General features: G+C 52.3%; 1 protein-coding gene across 2 annotated transcripts in view; it reads right to left on the reverse strand.

Moving 5' to 3' along the window:
* Positions 1-3,383: 3,383 nt before the first annotated feature.
* CUNH10orf71 (chromosome unknown C10orf71 homolog) overlaps positions 3,384-19,600 on the reverse strand; it is a 30,616-nt gene continuing 14,399 nt past the window's right edge. For both annotated transcript variants that reach the window (XM_044378012.3, XM_026481507.4), the window contains 3 exons: positions 13,457-13,559; positions 12,842-13,006; positions 3,384-8,472 (listed from right to left, as the gene is read on the reverse strand). In XM_044378012.3, coding sequence (XP_044233947.1) covers positions 4,112-8,332 — 4,221 coding nt within the window. In that variant the 5' untranslated portion in view covers positions 8,333-8,472; positions 12,842-13,006; positions 13,457-13,559 and the 3' untranslated portion in view covers positions 3,384-4,111. The remainder of the gene's footprint in view (positions 8,473-12,841; positions 13,007-13,456; positions 13,560-19,600) is intronic.

The raw sequence follows: 19,600 nt of genomic DNA on the forward strand, positions 1-19,600 counted from the left end.
ACAGTGCTAGAAAAGTGAGAAGACTTAGAAACAAAACCGCGTGTGGCTGAATGCTGAACACAGCCAAGACTGGCTTTGCTTGGGGATGATGATGTGTGTGGTTCCTTAATCCCACATGATCTCCTTGTGTGCTGGGAGCACTGGCTCCACCGCCTTGGAAGGGAGCGCTCATTCCTCTCTTCTGGGAAGATCAGTCCATGACCTCCTTTCAGAGCTTCAGGGAATGCCTGGGCCTGGCTCTGGCAGGGCTGGTGACTGTGTGGGACAGTCCTAGAACCTGGCTGTGCCTATGCCCGTCCACAGCTTTCCACCTGGAGAAGGAGTGCCTCTGTGTTCTCCCTGCCCATGGGCAAACCCTGATGGTCCTCCCTCCTACTATCCCTCTGCTGAAGTGGCTCCACCGGTGGGAACTCTGGGCCCGGGTCTCAGTGATGTAGTTAGGACGCGTTGAACATTGAATCCATCCTTGTCTTAGAAAGGGGGTCATTAGCTTCTACGGCACATTTCCGGTGATGGGGAGCTTAGTGCTCCCCAGGCTGCGCTAACCAGGTGGACACAGCTGTGTAGTTATTGGCACGTCCTTCTTGTAGTGGGAATGAATCGGCCTCCCTGCCTCTCTCCCACCCTGACGTGTAAGGCTCTCTTCCCGTGCCCATGGCGAAGCTGTAGACATGAAGACATGGGTATGTCTCCTGTAATCTTTTCCCTTCCAGACCAAACAGAGGCTCCCAGCACTTCTCAAACTTTCCTGTGCAATGAATCAGTGGGAGCTCTGGCGAAAATGCAGACTGAGAGTCTGGGATTTCTAACAAGGTCCCTGGTGATGTGGAGGCTGCTGTTCCATGGATTACACTTAGAGAAGTGTGAGTGGGGTGTTAAGAGTGTCACCTAGTGAGAGTGAGAGTGACCCGAGGTCCTGGCATGGCCCGTTCACTCAGTGACTATGGGACTGTGGGAATTTACTCAACGTCTCAGTGCCTTTGCGAACAAGGGTACCTCTCAGAGGTTTGTTGTGAGGGTGGAGGCCAGTCTCAAAGCTCCCGGCTCCAGGGCTGGTATATAGCATGTGACTGACAGTGTGAGCTCTTGGTCACTTTCCACTGAATAGCCCCAGGACCTTTGATTGTTCCCTTGAGATACATTTATGTACCTTCCCAGGAAACACTCAGAGGGGCCATACCTCACAGAAGGGCCAGTGCACTAAATCGAAGATGCAGGCATGGCTTCGACCCACAATTTCCACACATAATATGTTTTCACAGTTCTCACCACTGTCCTATTACACACAATGGTAGAAATAAAAGTTTTTTTTTGGTAACTCAAAGGAGTGAAATATTAATTCAGAAGCTGAAGGGACATATCAACAAAGGTCTATCCTGTGAGGCTATACCGGTTTCATTCCTGTGCTGATTAAAAATGCTAATTAGCAATTAGCTAAGCCTTATACTTTGACAATCTATTAGTATTTTACAAACGTCATCTTTGTTTGATAGATTAAAGTTGGGGAAATTCTGGTTTCTTCCTAAGCTGATGTACTACTTGGTGTTTCCTGACTCAGCTTAGGTGCTGTCTCCTTTACGAAGCCCCTTTTCTTCCCGGGCTGAGTTAGGTGCTCCTCAGACCACTCTGCTAAATTACTTACCACACGGGACTATAATTGTTTTTCTTCTCAGTTAGATTTTAATTCTTTGGGTGTGGAGACCAGATCTAATTATCATGGTATATCTTTAGTGCCCAGTAAAGTGCCTGGCACAGAATGGAAACTCTGAAAATGTTTGTAGTAAGAGGGAGGAAAATAGAAAGAGAGATAGGGAAAAGGAGAGAAAGAGAGGAAGAGAGGGAAAGAGAGAAGAAGGGAGGAAGGAAAGAGGAGCACATTATTTGCAAATGAGCTGGTCTTCATTGATTTTGTCCCCAGGAAGCATTACCTGCCTCCTAGGAACATAGGCACCTTGCTGTAAGTGATGGAGGCCTTCCTTCTGGCTGACCTGCTGGGGAGCCAGGTGTCCCGGGAATCCCTGCTCTCCGAGTGGATGCTGCATGCTGCCAGATGCCCTGTTCCTCTTGTGCATTCACAAGGAAGGTGACCTTGATCTCCAAATATCTACCTTGATGCTTTTAGCTCGATCAATAGCTCTGCTTATATTGTTTCTAAGACAGAAGATGACTGCTTCCCCCCACACAAGCTCCCCTAAGGAAAGTATATTATTCCTTGTGGCGACATCGTTATTATTACTATGGTTGTTGTTTTTTTTTAGCCCAGGGTTTCTATTTTTGTTAGGCAGTTCTTTTCCTGGGCCCTGAGAATTTTAAATGAGCTATCACCTTTCCTATCTGTGTAAGATGAAAGAAAGGTGAGAGGATGCTTAGCCACAGCGGCAGAGCCAAGATCGTCCTTCTCACTGACACCCCAATGCGTGCCTTGTGGGAACCAGACTCCTCGGACGGCAGCCGGTCTACGTTCCTAGCTCATCGTCTGGTTGTCTCACCATGGCATTGAGCCAGGGGATTTGTGTAGTATTTTCACAGTGAAATTAAGGTGTGGCCGTACTTGTTGGGAAAACAAACAGGTAGAAAATCCTGAACCCAAATCATGACCAAGAATAAGTTGGAGCCCTTGTATTGGTGCGAGTCTGGGACTTGGTGAGTTCTGGGCCTTGCCATCTTTCCAGCCTGGAAACAGCATCTTTGCCAAAGGAACAAGGATGATGCAGTTTGTGGGGTCCCTGGGGACGGACGTGGGCAGCACAGTCCCGACAGCTGCGTCGACAGCTGCCCTCTCTAAGCAAGGAGGGAGACGTGCTTGGCCCTGCCTTTCCCATAGCACAAGAATGACGTTGCTTCAGCGGATGCCCTGGGTGGAAGCCCATGAAACCAGCCTGCTTTCCTTCCTCGCACAGTTGCCCACAGTGGGCATGTGCTCGCAGACTCCTCTGTTCTCAGAGGTGCAGAGATGCTTATTGCCTTTTGCTCCCTTGACCTGAATCAGATACTTTCCTCCATATCCCCAAAGGCCTGGAAGTTGGGAAAATACAATTTCCTTTCGAGCACAGGGCATAGGCTAACAGTCATGAAATTGGGACACCTGGGGCCTGATTCAGTTCCCTGGGCCAGCCGTGATGGTGAGCTTGGCTCTCCCTCCTCTTTGTCCCCCGACACGAAGGGAGAGCCCGGGCCCGCCAAGGCAGAGACAGTGCTGAGGGCTCCAGAAGGAGCACCGGGACGGCAGCAGGGGCCGAGGCTGCCCTGTTCAGAGTGATGGCCCTGCGTGGCCGGCGGCGATGGAAGGCCTGGACAGCACAAGGCACTTACTCACCAGTCCAGACATGCCACTGCCCACAGATGGAAGACCAGTCCAAGACAGAACCACATCTGCAGGCTTGTTTCACTTTTAGAAAGGTAGCCTTTTCTTTATCAGAAAATAGCCTTCAGAGGAGAACTTCCTCAGTAAAGAAAACCCATTCTATCCAAATAAACCTTTCTGCAGGGTTGCCTTCGGGGCAGTCCTTAGCCATTTCTGCCTGCAGTGAGCTGGAAAAGGTTGCTGCGTGGGAGTGAGTGTAGAGACGCTTCTCTGTGCCATGCTGGACATGGAGGGGCTGGGCCGGGTGGTCTGCTCACCGGGCAGGGCTGGCCTCAATGCAGTGCAGCGTTTCTGGGGGCTTGGGAGTTTGCTCACTGCATGAGCCGGCCCTTGAGAAGAAGTAGGTGGGGTGCCCGAGCAGAGCGGCCATTAGGAATCAGGCTGGACTCCCCCCAGTGGCATGGCCAGAGGAGGACAGGGTGAGGACAGGAGGGAGGGGAGAAGGAAGGGGGAAGGGGAGCAGATCCAGGATCCGGGAAGGGGCTTGAGAGGGACCTGATCATGCAAAGAGCGCCCTCCCAAGCAGGAAAGCCCCAGGAAGCCCTTCAGGTGGGGTTTTCTCAGAATCCCCACTTCCTTTGATACTTTAGGGATCCCACATGGCTAAGTATGTGTTGATGTGTGTATGTGTGTGTGTGTGTGTGTGTGTGTGTGTGTGTGTGTGTGTGAGTGATTGATTGATTGTTCTGGGGAAAGGGGAAGTAAGTTCTTCTGGGTTTATTTGAGGGGGGTTGTCTGCTGCAATTCTCAAGAAATGCCTTCGGTGGCAAAGTCCTCTAGGTCGTTGGTGGAGATGATGCCCAGGCGTGGAGTGTCTCCCCCCTCCTCCCCTGGGCACCGGGGAGGTGGCACCTGTCTGCCGGCCTCACGGGCCCTCTGGGAGCCAGGGCCAGCCGCCTCGGGGGTGTGCGGGGCCTGCCTGAAGAAGGTGGGGGCAGAGAGCTGAGAAGAGCATCGCGGTGGCATCAAGGGCAGGGGCCGGAAGTGGGGGTACAGCATGTAGGGAGAATCAGGTGTGTTTGGCGGGGGCGGGTCGGGGAAACCCCCCTCAGAGGATGGGATGGGGACCTTGACATATTTGCCCGTCTCTGGGTCGTAGAAGGTCTTGATTTTCACCTGGAGTGGCAGATCGAAGACAAAGTACTCTCCGGATTGGGGGTCTTGGAGGACCTTCTGGGTGGCAGGGTAAGGAGCCAGAGGCATAAGGGACTGGGATGCCCCGGGCTGCCTCCTGAGTGGCTCGGAGAAGGCAGACACTGAGTGGCGGTGGACGGGAGGGGGCAGGGAACGGACCTCGGGGAACCTGGGTCGGGGCTTCTCTCCAGGGGATGGTGGCCTACGCTCCCAGTCCTCCAGGAAGGGCTTTTCTTCTGCGGGTTCACCATGCCTTTCTTGGAGTTGGTCGGTCTTTCTCCTCTTGCTTGCCAGCTTTTTCGCCCGCCGCAGGGCCTTCTCTGTTTTGGGTGGGACCGCCGGGGGCTTGCCGGCCGCCCTCTCCAGCTGAGCAGAAGCCTCTGGCTTCTCTGGGAGGCCTGCTGAGCTGGTGGCCATGTCCAGCACCAACCCTCTTGGAGAAAGTGTCCTGAGGTCTTCTGCGGATGGCTCAAGTTGGGGGTCTGAGCCAGCCTCCCACGTGAGGGCGTGTGTCAGGTCCTCCCTACGGGCGACCCTGGCCGGGTAGAGGCTGGCCCAGGGGCTGGGGTGAGGAGGCTCCCCTAGCAGCAGGCCCGGCTCTGGGGGGGCCTGGGAAGCATCATCCCAAATGCCGCTGGTCGCAGGGGAGCACGCGCTGCTCTCGTCCAGGGAGCTGGCATTGGGGGAAATAGCCATCTCGCCGGGGACCAGTCTTCTCCCTGGGGGCCCTGCTCTGGGTGTAGACAGTAAGTGACTTTTGAAATCTCTTGTGTGCTCCTCCCAACATGTTCCCAACTGCCGTGGGGATGGCTGGTCTTCTGGGTCTCCTTGGGGCAAAGTGATGGTGGGGATGCACCTTGGAGCAGTCAGCTTCCCCTGGTCCGTGGAACTGTTCTTGCCTTCGTTCGCCCCAACGTGACGTGCAGCCTGTGGGTGTGGCTTTGGCCCTTCGCTCCCTCTCATGAGTGGAGGAGACGGGACGTGTCTTGTTGGGACTGGCTGGGAAGTCTCCATCCGGGCCATGCCGGGCACCTGCCTGTGGTCCTCCATGCCCTCCCAGGCTGTGTGCTTCGAGTGTGTGTCCTGCATGCTGGCAGGGGTCGGGGTGTTGGCCATTTCCTGGCTCTCGGGGCCACCAAGACCAGCCTCTTCTCCCCAGCCTGGCTTTGGCAGGTTGTCCTCTCTGTGGCTGCCACTTAGAGGGTCCTCCGATGACATGGTCCTCAGGAGGGGCAGCATGATGGGTTTTATCACGGGGGTGGCCCTGAGGGTGTTGTCTTTAATTGCAAACAGTATGTGCTTGTTTGAAGTGGAAGACGGTGAGGGGGTAAGGTCTTTGGCTGTATCCTTACTTCCGCCCGTCCAAGTGCCTCTGAAGTTAGCCTCCCCTCTCGATGCCTTCCGGGGTCTACATCCAGACAAACCTTCCCCTTCTCCTTGCAACGATTCCTCCTTGCTGCGCTCCTGCACGCACGCGGGCCCGTTACTCAGGGCACAGTGCTCAAGCTCACCTTTCCCCGCCGCGTTCTCCTTCTCGTCCTTCTGACTGTCTCCTGCACTTCCATCTTTCCTCCTGTCTTCCTGCTGGCTCTCGGTAAACCACATTTTCTGCTGATCCTCAAATGAGGCAAAGGACTGATCTGAAGAGCTGGTGCTGAATTTGGCCTTACTTTTGAAGGCTGGCATGAAATCAGATTGGCTGTCACTGTAAAACACGTCTTCTTCCTCGGGAGAGAGGGGCCCTGGTGAGAATTTCTGGTTGAAGCTTGGATTCTGAAGTCCTGCCTCTCTCTCAGGTTCTGTGTCTTGAGACACGGATCTCAAGAACCCCTTCTCGAGGCTGGGGGTCTTTGGTTTCTCTGCAGCCTTCCCTGCCTCAGGCTGTCTGCTGCAAATTGTCAGGGACAGGTGCTTCCTGGGGCAGTGTTCCCCGGCATCCGGACCCTTGCCCGACCTGGTGGTGCCCATCTCCGGGTCTCCATCGTCCTTCTCGTAGCTGTTTCTGTCAGCTCCCTCCCCATTGATGCAGAAGGGGGCTTGGGTGGTAGCTGGAGGTGAGCTAAGAGTTAGACAGTTGTCTGCATTGGCTGCACCAAGGTCAGATTTAGGGTCCTGGCTACTGACGTGCGACCCAGGAGGGCCTTCAGCTGGTCTTTCCTTAGAAAGCTCGTTGGGAGGGCTCTCCTCCAGCCCATTGGGAAGGACGACGCCATTGCTCATGGATTCTTGCTTGCTTCTGGTTTTCTCCTCAAGGCCTTTCAAGAGAGGTGAGGGGCTGTATGTGCTCTTCACACGCTTCCGCACATCCTTAAGGTTGAACAGCAGGCTGGGGGCTTTGGATTTGTAGCTGTCCTGAGACTGACATTCAGTGGGCTCCTTCTCTTGGTACCCATTTAGCTGTCCTGGGGGTGATGGGGTTATCTCCACCGGCTGACTGTCGGATGGATCCATGACATGCTTGGTGGGTATGACGGGGGTCAGAAGCTTACTGATGTTAAAAGGAGGACTGTAATGCTCATTGGGATCCATGGGCAGGTCAAGAGCCTCATTTTCTGGAAATTGTCCCTGGGGATTGTGCTTTGTATACAAGGCTGGGCCTCTTCTGGTGGCCTGCTTCTTCTCTTCCGAAGCATCTGGTAGACTTTCTTTCCTTCCTTTACCAGGCTTTGGTTTCCGCCATGGGGCCTGTGTCGTCTTCACCTGAGGGTCAGGCTGTGAGCCAGAAGCTTTTCCCTCCACAGTGAACGCCTGGGCTCCAGGATCCCTGGCTCCCCAGGGTCCAGACGCAGTGAGAGCCCCTGCTGCCAGCCTGTTCTCCTCCTGGCTGCAGGTGGCCAGGGCTTGGCAGGGAGAAACTCTGTGCTCAGGGGCTGGGGGCTCTCTTAACAAGGGCGCATCCTCGTAAAGCTTGGGAGCTTTGCTTTCTGGGACAGGGTCAGTGGCCTCCTTTCTCTCGGGCAGCCTCGGCTGGTGGGCGTTCCACGACTCAAAGGCACTGTTTTCACTGTGAAGAAAGGTCCCTTTGCGGGGCCACTCGTTACCTCTTCCAGGCTCCCCCTTGGCTTGGTTGTGGGGTGGGGAGGGGAACTTGGACTCATACGAGTTGGCCACGTCTTTGGGTGTTGGGAGGAAGCTGCTGGAGCCATGACAGGCCATTTCCGGATTCTTGGGGGACTCCTGCCCTCCGGGCTTCCTGCCAGGCTGGTGGCTATTCTGATGGGCACCAGAGACTTCCGCGGGCACCCTCCTGACAGTCAGAAAGGCAGAATCGAAGCAGAAGTTGACACCACTTTCTGGAAGAGGAGCAAATTTGGGGGGATTCTTGAGAGCTGGGGGCTTACTGGCAGGAGGCCTGCTGTCACCACGTTGGCTCTCAGTCCTGTCAAAAGATTTAATTAGTGATGACACTTTCGAAGCAGGCTTGCTGCTGCTCCTTAGGCCATAAATGGGCACCTCCAGTCTCCTCTGGGCTGGGGTCAACGGGGGGCTGCTCTTGGGATACTTTTCCTCCCCTTGAACGTACTTGGGTAGCTGTTGGAATGTGGCCGCCCAGCCCGCATGCTCGGTGCCTTGCGACGGTAACCGGCTCCAAATGCCGCTTTTCCTGTGGGTGTGGCTCACCGTTCCCTGGTGAAAATTCCCAACCCCCTGGCGGGTGATATCTGGGGACAGGGTCAGGTCAGAGTCATTGAAGGACGCGTCCTCGGAGATGCACAAGCTGCGGAACGCCCGGTCCGTGAGGCTGCTCACCTCCCTGTCGGCATCGTCCGGCATGCTGCCGATGCTCGAGGAGTCGCTGAAGCCGTCTGTGCACTTCCTGCCCCCCTGCATCATCCGCTGGCTGGGAGGGCTGTCCCTGGTCCGCCAGGGGGGCCTCTGTGGGATGATTCTGGAAGAGCAGCCCTCTTCCTGCCAAACTAGAGCTTCCTGTTGACCAGACGCAATTGCGAAGTGGGATTTTTTTGTTGTTTTCTCTGCAAAAGAAAGACATGCAGGGTATGAACAGGATATCCAACTTAGTGGCTCCATAGGAGGCTGGTCCAGATGGGTAATCGTGCCCATGATGGTTAATTTCATGTGTCAATCTGGCTGGGCCCTAGTGGCCAGTTTTTGGTCAAACATGTCTAGATGTGGCTATGAAAGTATTTTTTAGATGTAATTAACATTTAAATCAATGGACTTTGAGTAAAAAAGATTACCCATCCTCCACAATGTGGGTGGGCTGCTTCTCAGAGCCTGAGCTCCCTGGAGGAAGGGAGAATTCTGCCCCAGGTACCTGGATGGGAGCTGCAACACCAGCTCCCCCTCGGGCCTCAGTATGTTCTGCAGATGTCGGACCCGCCAGCCTCCATAACTGCACGAGCCAGTTCCTTAAGATAAATCTCTTTCTATGTCTACACACCCTATCGGTTCTGCTGCCCTGGAGAACCCTGCCTGATACCGTGCCTACGGTCCAGAAGTGCCGTTTTTGCAGAGAGATCTTCCCTGACATTTCAGGGTGTCCCCCCCCACTTTCCCTCACAGTACCCGGTTTATTTTCTTTGTGGTACTGAGCATGCTCTAGGATTAGGTTGACTTCTTTGTTGCCTATCCCATCATGAGACCGAAAGAGCCAGGAGCTCAGGGGCCACTAGGCTGCCTGTCTGCTGCTTGAGCTTGTCCCAGAGCCACCCCAAGAAGGCACAGTCCCCAAGACCCTGTAGCACCCGGGCTCCTTAACTCTCTGAATTGCCCTTGAGTGTGACCAGTGGGAGATGCTAGGTGGAGCATGGAGGGAGCCAGAATCCCATGCATTTCTCCCCCATCCCTGCTCCTGGCTGTGGTGTGGGGTCTCGGCAATGCTGCAGTCCTCTCTACCTATGGCCCCTCCCCTGAGCTCGGACTTTTACTGCTCCCCTTGCCCCCTGGGGCTGTGGGGAGGGTGGCTCCCACTCTTCCTGAGTGGCTCCACTTGCTGGGGTCTCCCTAATGCTTGTACCTCTGTTATGGTCCCTTCATTCGATTTTCTTCTTTTTTTTAAGTTGTAGTGAAACTGACATGAAATAAAATTTACCAACTTAGCCATGTAAGTGCACAGCACAGAAGTGTTAAGTACGTTCACATTGGTGCCACCATCACCACCATCTCTCTCCAGAACTCTTAGAGCTTCCCAAACTGAAACCTTGTACCCGTTAGATATCAACTCCACTCCACCCACCCTCCACTCTGTGACCCCAGCTCCAGGCAGCCACTGCCTGCTTTCTGTCTCTATGAACTGGGCTATTCTAGGTCCCTCATATGAGTGGAATCACCCAGTATTTGTCTTGTTGTGACTGGCTGGTTCACTCAGCATAATGTCCTCAAGGATCATCCACTTCCATCCAATTTCCTTCCTTTTTAATGCTGACTAATATTCCATCGAATGTTTATTCTGCATTTTGTTTCTCCATTTGTCTGTCAGCGAACATTTAAGTGGCTTCTGCTTTTGGCTACTGTGAATAATGCTGCTATGAACATGGGTGTACAGATATGTGTTCAAGATTCTGCTGTCCCCAATTCTTTAGGGCACATACCTAGAGGGGGAATTGCTGGATCCCATGGTAATTCCATTTAAAAATTTTTGGGGAAACGCCGTGCTGTTTTTCACAGTGGTTGTATCATTTTACATTCCCACCATCAGTGCATGGGGTTCGTCTCTCCACATCCTTGCCAGCACTTGTTATTTTATGTTTAAAAAAAATTTTTTTTTAAAGTAGTAAGGAGAGCACGTATTGCATGGTGCACTGGGTGTTATATGCAACTAATGAATCATCGAACTTTACATCAAAAACCAGGGATGTACTGTATGGTGAATAACATAATATAATAAAAATATTATTATGAAAAAAAAAAGTAGCCGTCTTAACGGGTGTGAGGTGGTACATTGCATTTCCTTCTGTCCTGTCTGAGGATGCTGCTTCCACTGGGACCCTGACCACTACTGCTGGTTTACATACTTCCACTGCCTGGAACAAGCCTGGCCCAGACAGAGGATAGGTCAACGAGTACATGAAAAGTTAGATAAAATAGCAAGTAGAGACCCTAGAGTGGGCCCGAGTGGTGGGCATTTGGGACGGTGAACATCTGGCAGGATGCTATGAGTCCTCAGCTGACAGAGGACGTTGTCACCCGGTGGCCCTATTCACAGCAGCAACAGAAGGCGGCACGGCTGCGTTCTTCCCCCCTTGCCTGGCTGGCCAGAGCGATAGCACTGCCAGGGCTTTGGGGGCTGGAAGTTGAAGGTGCTCCCGCCAGGGAGGCAGGGCTTGCACATCAGGGGCCCCATGTCCTATCCCGGCCCTGCATGGGGGATGGTGCAGGAGGTGTCCAGCCCTGGTTGGCTGCTGTTGGGCTAGTGGCGTCATGTTTGGGTCCTGGAGGCCAGACTTTTTTGGGGTTTTTTGTTTCCTGTGTCTTGACCACAGCCTGATGGTGAGTTTCCAGTGCTGACTCATTGGCAGGCCGGCCTGGTTTTATGAATGGGAGAACTGAGCTGCTTGTGTTGGAGAAAGGAGCTCCAGCGAACTGGATGAGCTGGCTCTGCGAAAGCCTCTACTTACATGCTCCTGGACCCTGCCTTGCAAAACAGGGTTGCATCTCCCCAGAGAGCATGGAAGGCCGAGGGCCTCTGCCTCAGCTCTCAGAGCCTGCTGGCTGGCCAGCCTCACTCTCTTCCCCACCGGCTTCTCCTTCCGTGTAGCACGGTTTTGGTCACAGTGATGGAAGCATTCGGATGTCAGGGAAAGTTCCGGCAGTTCTCATCAAAGGAACAATCCCTGTTGTCTCCACTTCGGTGGTGCTGTTTCTTCCTGCTTCGAATGCAGACACAAAGCCTGAGACCGAGCGTGTTTGTTTGCTAGGGGCTAACGGAGCGCCACAGAGTGCTGGCTTACACAACAGAAATTTAGTATCTCACGGTTCTGGAGGCTGGAAGTCCCAAATCGGGTGTCAGTGGGGTTACTTCCTTCTATGGGCTGTGAGGGAAGGGTCTGCTCCAGGCCATTCTCCTTGGCTGGTAGATGGCCACCTTCTCCTGTGTCTTCATATTGTCTCTCCTGCATTGGTGCCTCTGTGTCCAAATTTCCCCTTTTTATAAGACCACCAGTCCTATTGGATTAGAGCCCACCCTAATGATCTCATCTAAACTGATTACATCTGCAACGACCCTATTTCCAAATAAAATCACATTCTGAAGTCCCCGGGGGTTAGGACTTCAACACACGAAAATTTGGGGGATTGCAACTCAACTCATAACAGTAAGGCATTCACTTTGCATTCTTGAGGAACAAGCAATGACAATTAGAAGCCAGTTTGCTGAGGATGGCCTGGTGGGCGGAATGGCATTGATGGCATTGCTGAGCTGCGAGCCTGAGCCTGAACTACCTGTCCTGGAATTTGTGTTATTGGGGTGGGGTTGAGGACCTTAGTGGCTTCGGCTACTGTGAGTCAAGTTTTCTGGATCTTGAGGTCCTACTGATACAGTCAGGGAGGCTTCTGGTGTCCTGAATGTTGGGGTCTTGATCTAGGCAATGGTTGTACTTGGTAATGGTAATACTGGGGTTTCTATATTTCCACATTTAGATGAAAATAGAATAGTTGGAGATTTAAATTTAGAATCTTAGAGTTAAGTAAACGACCCTTCCACTATTAGCAGATACTTGTAATTTTTTTGAACACTCAGCTTTGAACACTTGATAACTTCGGGGCAATATCTTCTCCCTCTGTATTTAGTCTTGGTGGGACTGAAAGTCAAGGTGCCTCCTGAAACCTCCCTGGCCAAGTGCAGATGTGAGACCCAGGCCAGGCCCTTTGTACTGTTTCTTCTGGAATGACGCCAGGATGGAAACATGCTGGGATGTTCTTTCCAGTGGCAGGTTGTCTGCTCACCCTGGAGCTTCAGCCTTCACTTTGAGTCTGCAAGGGCTCCAATTTCCTTTTAATACTTACCTATTTCAGTTGCATTGTCCAGTTTCTGTCTCTTTTGTGCATGGCCAAAAAGTCCTAACGGTCCTGAGGTTTGTGTCATAATTCCCAACAGTAATAAAAGATGTTCACTGATATTGGAGTATTCAGAAAATACAGTAGTCCCCTCTTATGCATGGGGGATATGTTTCAAGACCCCTAGTGGATGGCTGAAACCATGGATAGTAGTATTGAATCCTATATATATTATGTTTTACCCATGATACAGTTTAATTTACAAATTAGACACAGTAAGAGATTACCAATAACCAACAGTAAATAGAACAACTATCACAGTACATTATAATAAAAGTTATGTGAATGTGGTCTCTCTCTCTCAAAATCTTACTGTACTGTACTTACCCTTCTTGTGATGACGTGAGATGATAAAATGTCTACGTGATGAGCAGATGTGGGATGAATGACGCGGGCACTGTGATGTAGGGTTAGGCTACTGTTGACCTCTGACCATACGTCAGAGGGAGGATCACGTGCTTCAGGACTGTGGTTGAGCGTTGCTAAATGAAACTGCAAAAAGAAAAGCCACAGATAAGAGGGAACTTCTGTAACCACATTTCTTCTGCCTCAGGAAAGAGACTTTTATTTAGATAGTTTCTTCAATTCTTTTTTTTAAAATATTTTATTTATTTATTTGACAGAGAGATAGCCAGTGAGAGAGGGAACACAAGCAGGGGGAGTGGGAGAGGAAGAAGCAGGCTCCCAGTGGAGCAGGGAGCCCAATGCTGGGCTCGACCCCAGGACCCTGGGATCACGCCCTGAGCCGAAGGCAGACGCTTAACGACTGAGCCACCCAGGCGCCCCAGCTTCTTCGATTCTGATTTGATTTTCCTGGGATTGGATGGAACAGTCACAGAGTTGGCTCCACACCAGGTCCCATCGCCAGTCTCCCAATGCCCAGTGGAGCCCTTCAGCACAGTAACTGACAAAGGAAGGTGTTTCCTTGGATTGCTTCCATACCTGTTACAGCGGTGGGGGCTGCAGGTGCCTGCCTCACTGGGTTGTAGGGTCTGTAGTTTTACAACTTCTTCTCATGCTTACATTTGCTATCATCACTGCCCATCTAGAAAGAAGAAGAAAAAAAGTATCAGTGGACCCCACTGACCGACTGGTCGAGTGCGCATCAGGTGCAAAAGATGTATTTAAATGTCAGTCATACAGTTGGCTTTCAAATATATTCTTTTAAAATCCACACTTGAACTCAACAAAATTCCAGACATGGGCATTTTTGGTGAAAACCAATATAGAACCAATATCTATCCCTTCCAATATTCATGAATTCATCTCTGGTTCAAGAAATCTTTAGGAACCTATATTAAACCTTTGGGATTTCTAATATGGTTGGCCTAGTTGTGAATTAGTTTTTGCTAGTCAAGTCTGACCACACGGATTAACAACTCAGGTTTTGCAGTAAAGAGAACGGGAGTGGCAGAACTTGAATCCACTCAGCAAGCGGTAGCACGGTGTTCGATTTATTGTTGGCAGGAGGCTTGAGTATCTATTTTGACAGCTAAAAGAACCAAAAGGCTGCCCAGGAGAATTTTAAGAGTACTCAGAATGAAATGTAAGCTAATTAAAATAAATCCATTATGCAAATTTTAAATGCAGACCATTGGGGCTTCCCCAAGACCTTCCTCATCTCACGGCTCCTGGATATTAATCTAGTCCATGGTGGTTTATTAATAATCTGAATAATCATACTAACTCAGGTTTGTGGAGTACATTTCTTTGGAGTCTCACAGAGGGCTTTGTGTCTACCAGCTTCGGGCTCGTCCCTGACTCCCAGGCTGTCCCTTGTCCTCACACCACCCTGGGTTTCCCTTTTCCAAGCTCACGCCCTATTGTCGCAAGTCGCATATCAAAATCTGTATGTCTTGGGAATTGATGGTTGCTTCATTTTCTCCTCAACTGGAAAGAAAATTCCTTGACCTAGAAAAGAAGTCTGATTTGCCTTTGTGGAGTCAGCTCGTCAACACAGAAACCGAATAAATGTGGGAATGCTCTGAATTGGGTATCTTTATGCTCAATTTTTCTGGAGGGCAAACTGAGGCAGAGAAAAGAAGGTGTGAGACTGGAGGAGAAATTCTGTTGAGAAGAACCACTGACTTTGGGTATCAAGCCACCTGAGAAATTCAGACTGATCCTTTTGTGTCACTAGGTAGCGGGGCCCCTTCCCCTGCCTGCTGCTCCGCGGAGATAGAGCTCGGGGCTAAGGATGAAATCAATCCGAGCTGCACGTGGCGGAGACATGGGTGTAGAAGGACGTGGTGGCCTGTAGCTTGTGAACATTTAGGGAAACCATCAGTCTGTGCTTGGATTCACGGGCTCACTGTCATTGCCGCTGAAACACACTTTTTGGAGGCCAGCGCAGATCTGTGCTGCGCTGCTCGGCGCTACCCCCTCGGGCTATTCCTTTCCGTTCAGCACTGCACTCAGGAACAGCTTGTAAGACTAAACGGTTCATGTCAGCCTCTTGCTTAGAATCCCTCAATGGCTTCCCAGTTGTGAAGAATGAAAATCAGCCTCCTTAACAAAGAGCCTTCCTTTCCATCCTCCCCTTGGGCCATCTTCCCTCTCATGGTTGGCTTTCCAGAGCGGGCCTCAGAGCCTTTGCACACATTGTTCCCTCTGCCTGGGATTCTTTACTTTCCCCTTTCCCCTATTACCTGCTTAACTCCTACCTATGCTTCAGAACCCAGTTCACATGACCCTTCAATAAGGCCATTTCTTCAGGCTACTCTAAGTGTCCCTGTTACACGCTTTCTTACCTGGTTCCAGCCACTCCTTTGCAGTACTTGTTATCATTGTACTTCAGTGGTTAACTGGGTGATTGTTGTTTAATGTTTGTCTTTCCTGGCAACCTGGGTGCCTCACGGTGGCTGTGTCCACGTCCGCCTGCTCTCCAGGCTCTCCTCAGGGAGCAGAGTGCACAGCACAAGAGAAGTCTGGTAAATGAGGAGGCAAATCGTTCCACCTCTGTCCTATTACTAACACTATTGACTGGCTTAGCAGGACCTATTTTATTGAAAGTCAATTATAATTGGATAATTCCAGAATTATCACAAATTTCACATTTGTGAATTTGGATTCAAGTGCATTTAACTTACGTTTTGATTCCAACACTAAAATAAATAGAATCTGCCTGCGGTATGAGATGGAAGCAGGTGGAACAAATCAGAGACGGCTCCCAGGCTGTCACGGTGGAAGGCATTCATTTGTACCATGGCATAGGCATTTAAGTTAGGATCCAGTTTCAGGGTAATCAGGGAGGAATAGGGAGCAGCTTCATGACCTCCATTTTCCTCTTTGTTTTTTTGAATTGCATTCAGGGCTCCAGTTGGGGGATGCCTCTGACTCCCTGTGGAGGGCCAGCATCCAGCAAGTATTTGTTGGGCACAGTAACTGGGGTGTTGTTTACAGCCGCATTGCCGAAGCCGTGAACCGGTACGTTATCTAGATTATGGGTGTCAGCAGATGACACGTTGGCATCTGCCCTGTGCGGTACAGGCCGCCCTGGAGAACACGCACAGCTCTCTGTTATCGGGTCCTCCAGCGCTCCCTCCACTGATGCTAGATGCTGGCCAAGCTCGCATCGGGTGGAGCACTTCTGCAAAGCATCAGAGTGCAGGGGTTAGTGGGCTGCACTTTCCAGTTCAGCCACTGGGGAGGGGTAAAGGGTCTGGTGACACACCCACCTTCAAGAGTTGCTTGTGGGGGGGGGGGGCTGGGGTTGTGTATGCGCCCTGTGGCCTTGAGACTGGGAGAAAAACATTTGAGGATGTGCTTTGTTTTTCCTTATTGCCAGGGTCATCTTTTTTTTTTTTCTTAAGATTTTATGTATTTATTTGAGAGAGAGAGCATGAGCAGAGGCGGGGTGGGGAGGGACAAGCAGACTCCCTGCTGAGCAGGGAGCTCAATGCAGGGCTTGAACCCAGGACCCCAAGATCACGACCGGAGCCGAAGGTGGATGCTTAACCGACTGAGCCACCCAGGCGCCCCAGCCGGAGTCATCTTTTGAATCAGAATATATCAAACAAACCAGATGGGAGTGTGGATGTCACGGAGCAGCTTCTTCTCCCACTGAGCAACAAAGTATCCTTTGCACAGTCATCACTCAATTCGAACTCTTCTGAAATGTTTTCCCACATGATGCTCTTCCTGTGTCCTGCTGCAGGATGCTGCGGGACTGTCGTGGCCTGGAATACGCTGCTCTTTGCAGATACAATTTTCTCTTTCTCCTGGTCCCTTACAAATACCTCTGCGTGACCCTCACACAGCCCCAGCTCTGCCCACGCCCCCTCCCTCCAGGCCCGTGGCGCACTGGAGAAGGAGCTGCGGGCCCAGGAGGGAACGGGCTTGGCTCTTGGGAGGGCTGCCCTCGCTGCCTGCCTGATCTCTTTCTTCCCCGGGGCCACCGACTGCTGACTGCTTATCCTCGGCTCGCCTCTCCTTGTAGGCTTTTTTTTTTTTTTTAACCACTGCCATGGCTTTATTCCACTTTATCTGCTGTAAATCCCATCTTTCCAACAAGGCTTTGGGCTCCTTGGAGTGAGAGCCCTGGACCTGGGTCGTCTGGGCCTGGCAGGCTTGCTGGTGCGTGGTGGTCACTCCGCTGTTGGCAGCCCCTGCTGCCGAGGGCGCTTCCTGGCCCGCGAGGCTGTCCTGACGGAGCTTCGCTGCGAGGCTGTGGTTTGACGCGGGATGGCTGAAAGCTCTGCCCCCCATGTTCTCCTTGCCCGCCTCGGGGCTCCTGGCGGGAGCCGGGCCAGGCCCGAGAGGGCATGCAGCCCGACTTGGGCTGGTCTGTCCCTGGCAGTGAGGACACAAGTGGCTGGAGGAGGGGACTCATATCCACCACCGTCTGCAGGCCCTTCTCCAGATGCTCCCCGTACAGCAACTCATCCAAGCCCCGCAGCTGAACAAGTGTGACGGGCCTCCCGCTCGGAGGCCCCGGCCCCGGCACCATGCGGGCCCGTGGGGCCCTATCAGCTTCCTTTCTGGGATGAGACAGCGGACGCTCAGACAGGTGAAGCGAACATTCCGTGTCACACCGCTGGTGAGTGACCGAGCTGGGCTTGGGACCCAGGCCTGTGTGGTCCTGGAGTCGGTCCCCTCCCTAGCGGACGCTGGTTCGTCGGGGCTGGGTTGCCAGATTGAGCCAACGAAAAATACAGGACATCCAGTGAAATTTGAATTCCAGATAAACAACTGAGTACGAGCGTGTCCCGTGTAATAGTGGGATACACTTCGTATTAGTCAGAGTTCTCCCTAAAATTAATCATCACATACTTACACTAAAAATAGGTAGTCACTGTTTATCTGAAATTCAAATTTCACTGGACATCCTGTTTTTTTAATCTGGCAGCCCGAGGTCCTCACCAACTTTTGGAACCCAAAGTGGATCACCATCAGCAGAGGCCAGCTCAGTGAGTCATGTTGACTCATGGTTCTGTGTCACCCTGCAGTTCGGGACACGTTTGGCGGCCATTATCTTGTTTGATCCTCACGACCCTTTCGAGGTGGGGCAAGCAGGCCTTATGGTCACCGTTTTCCAGGTGGAGAAGGAAAGACACAGAGAGGTGCGGAATGTTTTTTGGTGTCACACAGCACGTAGACAAGAGGACGCAGGCTGGGATTCAGCTCAGGCTCACCACTTGGTTACCCCGAGCTTCCTCCGGGAGGCATCCCTGACCCTCTGCTTCATGGGGTGAGGTGCACATGGGTGTGTCTTCGGCTCTTGGGCTGCAGTTCAAGGGGGGAGGTGAGGGCAGGGATGGAGAAAAGGCGGCTTTTTGTTTCTAATTACCTCCCACAGATCTGCTCAGTTCCAGTTTCCGTGACAACCACAAGAATGGAGGTGATGGTTCGGCTGGTAAGCAGAGGGTCCTCCTGTCTGGGGCGGCAGACGGCAGGAAGGTTCGGGGGGCCTCGCAGAGCCGGGCGGGATGCTCTCGAGCTCCTCGGGAGGCCACTTCACTCCCCTCTGGTCCCTGCCCGTCTTTGCACAGGAAGTCATTGGGGTTTGCTTTGCTGCTGGGTTTGACCACTTGCCTGTAGTGTGGTTTTTGAGCCTGAGCTCTTTGGGTGGATTTAATTACCTTAATTGAATGGTGTTTTCACTTCTCAGTAAAGGGGAGGCAGGAAGCTGGTGGAGATGACAGGGGTTGGCTTTATCACACCCTGAAGGCCCAGCAAATTGGAATTGATGCCTCTTGGTCTTCTTTCTGGGTGGTTCTTAGAGCTGTTGATGTGGGCGCGCCTTGAAGAGCAGTTCAGTGTAGGGAATCATGACAGCCCCCTGCCTGTGTGCTGACGGGCCCCGTTCCAGCTCATGAATGCACAGATGTCCCACAGGCAGCCTTCACCAGCCCAGCCCAGGCACGCGCCTTACTCTGGACGCCTGCCCTGCTGGTCAGTCTTGGGCCAAACTCTGGACCTCTCTGTGCAATTGCCAACAGCCTTCTCGCTTGGCGGTTTCAAAGAGAATGCCCTTGTCTACATCCTATATTTTACGAGGCTAACAGTGATGGCAACATCGTTCCTTATTTGGGGTCCTTTGGCGGGGGCAGCAGATGCACCTCGAGTGTCTACAGTGCGGCAGGCCTCAGACCCACTGCTGTGCGTGCCTGTGTTCACTCATTCCTCACGGAAACCCGGCAGGGTAGGCCCATCTCCCCACCTTACAGACGCGGGAACTGAGGCTCCACCTGGATTGCCCGCTGCGTCTTGCAGAGTGTTGGTGCTGGGACTGCCAGTCTTCGGCTCCCGGGCCCTGCTTCCCGGCCCCATGACGACTCGTCCTCAGCCATCCCCAGTGTGATGATGGCTCTATCCTTTTAATCCCTTTTAACTCTGGGAAATCAGAAATCTCAAGGTCATTACATTCTACTGGAAGAACATGGGGGCTCTCGTAAGGCCAACCGGAAGGTCTGTCGTGCACTCCTTCACTTGGCGAGCACCCCCAGAGCATTACTGTACGCCCCCTGTTCCAGGGCTGGAGATGGGGCTGTGGCAGGGTTCACCAGGGCCTCGCCTCGGGGAGCTGCGGTGAGTCACTGAGGGTATTGGGCTGCATTTACCTCTGATTGCCTCCGGTTGGCTTCT

This window comes from Ursus arctos, unplaced genomic scaffold, assembly GCF_023065955.2.
Source record: "Ursus arctos isolate Adak ecotype North America unplaced genomic scaffold, UrsArc2.0 scaffold_7, whole genome shotgun sequence".
Taxonomy (NCBI): domain Eukaryota; kingdom Metazoa; phylum Chordata; class Mammalia; order Carnivora; family Ursidae; genus Ursus; species Ursus arctos.